The sequence below is a fragment of the Crinia signifera genome, chromosome 12, assembly GCF_055691185.1.
Source record: "Crinia signifera chromosome 12, ASM5569118v1, whole genome shotgun sequence".
Taxonomy (NCBI): Eukaryota; Metazoa; Chordata; class Amphibia; order Anura; family Myobatrachidae; genus Crinia; species Crinia signifera.
Genome location: NC_139228.1, coordinates 83,296,293 through 83,303,546, shown reverse-complemented (window position 1 = coordinate 83,303,546; position 7,254 = coordinate 83,296,293). Strand labels below are relative to the sequence as shown.

Here is a 7,254-nt window from a genome sequence, read left to right as displayed (position 1 = left end):
TAAGCTCACGGGGCTCGCCACACTATATAGAAGCACCTCCATGTCGACATGGATAGTGGGGGTATGAGCGTAGTAACTATAGTGGGCGCCCAACTAACATATAAGTACCCGTCATTCCTCCATAATGTTCGGACGAGTTATTCCTTATACAGTCCATGAATGATATGTAGTCCCGGCTGTCGGCTTGTGCGTACACCCGATGTGTCTGTGAACGCAGCCAATGAAGCATTTGCATACGCACTGCCATCCGAACAAACTATGTGCTGGATACGGTTGGAATATTAGACACCCTTTTGGTAAGTGCATATGCTCATATGCAGTCAATGTGACCTTTATCAACCAAAAAATGTAGCAACATGAGCTAAATTATATAAAGAAAAATTAAAAGACCATGCGTGTCCAAACTGTAGCCCTCCAGCTGTTGTGAAACTACACGTCCCAGCATGCCTTGCCATGGTTTTCGCATTCCCTAATAGCAAAACTGTGGCAAGGCATGATGGGACTTGTAGTTTCACAACAGCTGGAGGACCACCGTTTGGCCATGCCTGCTCTTCAGCGCTGGTTCCTAAACTGGGTACATTCAGGCACTCGCAGAGGTGCCCTTGGTTGGTGATTCAGGACTATTTAAAATTATTTATGGACAATGTAATAGGTGAAACTACACAGGCCGATGAACCACCGATATCTGCCATTCAAATGTATATTTGAATGGTGGATATAACATATATTTCTTGTACGTGAAAAACAAAGCGCACTATAACTAGGGTGCGCGATCCTGGGATTAGAGTTTTCATTCACTGCGCAGTCTAACGCCGGGTAGCGTCTGAGCACCTGCTTCAGACGCTGCCAGGCTTTTCCCGTTCCCTGGCATAAAGCTCTGTATAGCGTTACAGTCAGAGGTCACGCTGTGCAGGCTGCACCGCTCAGCCCCTTCTGGCGTAACCCGCAGCCGCCTGTTTTTGGCAAGAACACCAGGCCCGCACCGCCGAACTGCCCTGGCGCCCGCACTGATTGGCTGCCACTGCTGCACCATGTGAGTATGTGCCGTGTGTGTGTGTGTGTGTGTGTGTGTGTGTGGGTTTAATTAGGGAGGCCAGTCCCGCGGATCCTGGGATTGCGCATTTTTCAATCCCGAAGCCCAGGATTGAAAAAAAATGCCTCTGAATTGGCATCCCTTAATATAACACTTTGTATGTACAGTCCTGGTGTCCCCATCAGTGCGCATCAGGCAGAGTAATCTGAAGAACTGCACTGTACTATAAAATGTACGGACACCAATTTCATGTGATCAGACTTTTCCTATTGCATCATAATCTACCGCTCCGTTCTGATTCGTCTGTGGCATAAATGAATCCTGCTAATGAGGAGACATTATATGTGTGAAGCACAAAATATTACCTCGGAAATGTGGCGCTTACACATCGTTCTAGCATTATATCTTATGGTGGAAACCTAGTATTCATATTAAACCATGTGGTTTGTTTTTCAGATGTCAGGAAAAGGTCTTGCTTCACTGTGGGCAATAGCAAAGCCATACTATGCCCAGGCTTACCAAGAGATTTGGGTTGGTTTCTCCCTGGTGGCTTACTCCTACTATAAATTATCATACGGAGGTAAGTTTCTCATTTGCATACTTGATACAATGTCAGGTCCTGTATGCCAGCCTTGTCCAGGCGGCTCCCAATATTCTAGTTACAGAATGTTTGTGTCCTTTTTTGCTGAGCTTTCACATAATATATTGTAACCTGATTCATGCAATTAATGTGTGATTAATTACATATATACAGATGGAGCGGGTGTCCTCTTTGCAGGGGCTGGCACGCGCCTTGCCGCCAGCCCCCACCACGGGAAACCGGGACACGCATCCCAGTCAGATGTAGTGTCCGCTTGCCAGCGGGGGTGGTCTGGCGAGCCACGGCATTGGATGAGCAGCACTACATCTGTACATACACATGAAAATCCTGGATAGTCCTTATGGCCTCTTTATGTGTGTGCATAGAGATACCAACATTAGTCACCTGCCGGGTTGCGTTTGGACCTCACACAATGACACTTTTTTAGTTGAGTCTCTTAAGTAGTGGCCTCGAGAGTGGTGGGGGTTGCAGTGCCTTCTGCCAAGGTCTGCTGGCCCGCTCCCTCCTTGCAAGAAGCCAAGCATTCGGTAGAGCGATGACAAGCTGCCACAGCAGCGCAACCTCTCTTCTCGGCTCAGCACACGCGGCTCAGTGCCGTGTGCTGACCTGGGGAGAGAGACCGCTACTGCGCTCATCTATCCGCACAAATTACAAGGTGTTTTTTATTTTTTCGGGGGTCGTGGCTGTGCCCCTTCCTTTATTTTGCATGGGTCCTGCCAACCTCACACTAGGCCATTTTGAAATCAAAGTATCTCAGTCTTCCTGTTTTTAGTCACTTTGAGCTCAAATTCTGCTAGATTGTATGGGCAGGCGATAAGCGCATCATTGCCGGCCGAGTAAAACCACTGACCAATTTATCGTTCAGCGATTTTCACATCATCGCTCGGCAAAAACAATATAAAAGAAAGCCACGCTCATAACTCTAAAAGCCGGGATGGGGAACCTTCAGCCCTCCAGCTGTTGTTGAACTACACATCCCAGCATGCCCTGCAACAGTTTTAGTATTGCCACATAGCAATGCTGTAGCAGAGCATGCTGGGATGTGTAGTTCCGCAACAGCTGGAGGGCCGAAGGTTCCCCATCCCTGCTTTGTTATGAGCGTGGCTTTCTTTCATATGATCGCCTGCTATGTGCGCAGCTGCGTATCGCACACGGTTCTGCTGAAACATTGCACCCCCATTACCTGTCCATTTGTACATACAACACAAATATAGGCCCTTATTCAGATCTGATCGCAGTACAAATTTGTTCTCAAAATGGGCAAAACTATGTGCACTGCAGGTGGGGCAGATGTAACATGTGCAGAGAGAATTAGATTTGGGTGCGGTGTGTTGAAACTGAAATCTAAATTGCAGTGTAAAAATAATGCAGCCAATATTTACCCTGCACAGAAATCTAACTCTCTCTGCTCTGTTACATCTGCCCCACCTGCAGTGCACATGGTTTTGCCCATTTTGAGAACAAATTTGGGTACTTGTTTCCTAGCATGGCCACAATCGCATTGATCTTGTGCCCTTAATAGTGGTATGCGATGGCCCCCGACGCGATGTACCCGATTTCCCATTGAAATGCATTGAAAAGTTAAAAAATCGCGTCGGTCGCGTCGCATGCGGCTAAATAAGCATTAAATGGTCCCGACGCGATGGCCCCGATTTCCCATAGGGAACAATGTTAAATGGCTCAATTTACCCAAATCAACAGGGAACAATGTTAAATGGTCCAGAAAACCCCAAAAACACCCCAGAACAGTGAAATGGCCCCCCAAAATTAGTTAACGCCACCCCACGATCAACGTGAACCCGAAGCGTGGCGAGCGCAGCGAGCCCACGAGGGGCGGCGGTACGCGTCCTCCGACCTTTTCATACCCCCACTATCCACGTCGGCGTGGAGTTGAGAATAGAATAGTGTGGCGAGCGCAGCGAGCCCGAAGCGTGGCGAGCGCAGCGGATACCTTCACAGGTAAACGTGAAGCCCGCGAGGGGACGCGTATAACTGTGAAGGTATCCGCGGGGCTCGCTGCGCTCGCCACGCTTCGGGCTCGGTGGCTCGCTGAGCTCGCCACACTATTCTATTCTCAACTCCACGCCGACGTGGATAGTGGGGGTATGAAAAGGTCGGAGGACGCGTACCGCCGCCCCTCGCGAGCTCGCTGCGCTCACCACGCTTCGGGTTCACGTTGATCGTGGGGTGGCGTTAACTAATTTTGGGTGGCCATTTCACTGTTCTGGGGTGTTTTTGGGGGTTTCTGGACCATTTAACATTGTTCCCTGTTCATTTGGGTAAATTGAGGCATTTAACATTGTTCCCTATGGGAAATCGGGGGCATCGCGTCGGGACCATCGCATGCGATTTTTTAGCACGCATGCAATGCGACCGATGAGATTTTTTTACCTGCGATGCCCCCGATTAGAATCGGTGTGGCCGTGCTAGGAAACAAGTACCCAAATTTGTACAGCGATCAGATCTGAATTAGGGCCATAGTTGTATATACATGCTTATGGAGTATAGATCTGTCTCTGTAATGAATATTCATTACTGTACGTTGCCTTTTTTTTCATGCCCATCACCCTCCCCCACACACTCCATCTCCTAGCTGTGATGCAAGCAGAAATCCTATAAAACTAGGGTTGTGTAAACAAATGCTGGTACTTGTGACTGAACACCCGCGAGTGCCGGCCTTCCCAGACCTGGCAGCGCACTGATTAGAGTAGCAGCAGGAACTCCCTCCCCTAACGCCATTCACATGGTTCTGAATAGAACCTGCCGTTGATCTGTTGACGCCTATCACTGGAGAAGCGTCTGTGACCAGCCCTAATGTGGACACATGCACATTGTCATACCCCAGCAATCCAACCCAGGTGATGATCAGGGTTGGACCAGGTTTGCACCTGGGATAAGGGGTAGTGGAATCGCTCCCGACCCGGTATATTTATATACAACAGAGCTGATTGGAGCTGCTGGGGTATTGTTATGTGCGTTTTGTACGTGTTTATTGGCACTTTTACGTTTGAATATTTGGGACTAAAATAAAAGTACAAACTTTTTTTTTTTTTCATAAAAATATTTATGGTCTCTTCTTTAACCCCTTCACTGGCACTCCCAAGACTTTTCTGGGGTATGCGCCAGTGCGTGGACTGGCAAACCCTGAAAATTCTCGGGAGTGCCACTCCCTGTGCTCCCTCCCGCCGGGCAGTGCCGCTGAGATCAGCGCTACACTCAGTTTAAGCAGCTGCCTGGCCCCGGCTCTCTCCCCCAGCTGTGTGTGGCGTCATGCCGAATAGCCGAGGGACGGGCAGTGGCTGATGGACTGCCCCAAGGAAATGTTTTCTTAAATGGTGGCGCTTCACCAAGCCTATAGGAAAAACCAGGACTTACTTAAGTGTAAATGGGGCTGATCCAGCAATTTACCGGGTAGCACTGTAGTGGAAGTGTGCCTAAAACCCAGGTCCAGTCCGGTATCGGTCCAGGTACAAATTACCGGGTCTGACCCATGTTTCTAGTGGAAAAAGGGGTAATGTTTAATACATGAAGTATCTTATACTGTGAGCACCAATCTGTACCCTAATGGCTTTTTTGTTTCCTTACAGGCAAGAAGGCTGTAAAAGACAGCAGTAAGTATAGCACGGGCCTCACCATAGCACTGTGGGGAGCATCTGATTCTAATCCTTATTCATTCCAAATGACCTATTGCCAGTAATTACCCAGGTGTTAGATGTGTGTGTGAAAGGGGTATTCCTGTCCATGAGCATGCAGCCCATCTGTTCACTGGGGGGTATGGGTCATTGGCTCCACCCACTGAAGGTCGACAATGGCTATGTCGACAGCCAAAGGGTGGACATGAGTGTTTCACTCTTTTTTTTTTTTTTTTTTTTTTTTTTTTTGTCCCCTATGCCGACATGGACACCGTCAAAGTGTACCACGTCCCTGTGCATGAGTCGCCATGCTACGGGCACACTATTATAATCTCTCTCCACGCCCTAGTGCAGGCATGTCCAAACTACACATCCCAGCATGCCTTGCCATAGTTCTAGCATTACCTAATAGCAAAACTGTGGCAAGGCATGCTGGGACTTGTAGCTTTACAACAGCTGGAGGCCATAGTTTGGACATGCCTTCCCTAGAGGATGGTAAACACATAAACAACTCATGTCGACCTTGCCATTGTCGACCTTCCAACCCTGTTGACCTTCAGTGGTCGACCCAAGTGTTTCCTGAATAAGATCTGCCTCAGTGGTCTCGCTGGTCCTGAGGGTTCAGCCGGCAAATAACCGCCTCCGTCTGGGTGTGTGACCGGCCCAGTTCATTCATACCCACCAGTAGGTGCCCATATGAAGGAGGGGAAATACGGGTTCTTGTTTCCTAGCACGGCGCCCACCATATTAAGTTGTATGACATCTCATCGCCTTGCATGCGGGCATATGGCATGCCATGCGATTATAAATTGTATAAGCCCCTCAATGGGTGCTTACAATGATAAATGCACCCCCCCTGTCAACGTCATCCCGAAGCGTGGCGAGCGCACGGTACGCGTCCTCCGACCTTTTTATACCGCCACTATCCACGTCGGCGTGGAGTTGATTTTATATAGTGTGGCGAGCGGAATACATGTAAAGTAATACGCGCCCCCCTCGCGGGGCTTGCCACGCTTCGGGCTCGGTGGCTCACTGCGCTCGCCACACTATATAAAATCAACTCCATGCCGACGTGGATAGTGGCGGTATGAAAAGGTCGGAGGACGTGTACCGCCGCGCTCGCCACGCTTCGGGATGGAGTTGATAGCACGGGTGGCGTTGGTGGTGCTTTTAACATAGTAAGCCCCCATTACGGTGCTTATACAATTATTTATCTTATAGGGGGCACATTTAACATTGAAAACACCCATTAGGGTGCTTATACAATTTTAAATCGTATACCATTGTATATGGCATACAATGCGATGGTATACGATTTTAAATTGCATAACATTGGCTGCCATCGCGTAACATTGCATTGCATACCATCGTATGCCTTATGGTCTGCAATGCGATGGGCGCCGTGCTAGGAAACACGTATCAAAATATAAGAAATGTGGTTTAACAGCTTTGGTTCTAGATGCTGCAGAAACATATTGATCGGGATAATCGTTAATTTGAACCTTATTTTTTTTGTTTCAGAGTCCTCTGGGCACCATTAGAACAATTACCTGGCATGTCCGTTATCCCGAATCCCCTGTCTCCATCTAGGGCGCAGGACTGGTTAAAGCACAGAGAACAGCCTGATGCATTCTGTGATATTTAATAAAGTTGTTTTTTCAAAATGTGTTCTGATATTCCGTTGTTTGCTTTACATCCTATGCAGCTGCTTAGCAACTAGTGGCTCTACGGCATGCAGTACAATGGTGATCATGTGACCAGGGACTGTTGTGCTTTCCATACACTAGTGCAATTTGGCCCCTTTTCATCCGATTCCGACGGATTGGGTCGAGAAATTGTGTGAAGTGGACAAATTGCAAGTGTTGGATCCGATCGGATGTGTGGTCCTGTGCGCATCGGAGTTGCTTTCAAATCCGACCTTCGACTCGGACAGACTCTCGGCAGCGTGAAATGGGATTGCATGCAATATATCACATGAGATCCTGCAT

The 7,254-nt window shown here is 48.4% G+C and overlaps 1 protein-coding gene across 1 annotated transcript in view; it reads left to right on the top strand.

Annotated features, from left to right (window-relative positions):
- ATP5MJ (ATP synthase membrane subunit j) overlaps positions 1-6,932 on the top strand; it is a 27,019-nt gene extending 20,087 nt beyond the window's left edge. Inside the window, exons 3-5 of the mRNA XM_083166105.1 lie at positions 1,490-1,613; positions 5,222-5,245; positions 6,788-6,932. Coding sequence (XP_083022231.1) covers positions 1,490-1,613; positions 5,222-5,245; positions 6,788-6,807 — 168 coding nt within the window. The 3' untranslated portion in view covers positions 6,808-6,932. The remainder of the gene's footprint in view (positions 1-1,489; positions 1,614-5,221; positions 5,246-6,787) is intronic.
- Positions 6,933-7,254: the final 322 nt, after the last annotated feature.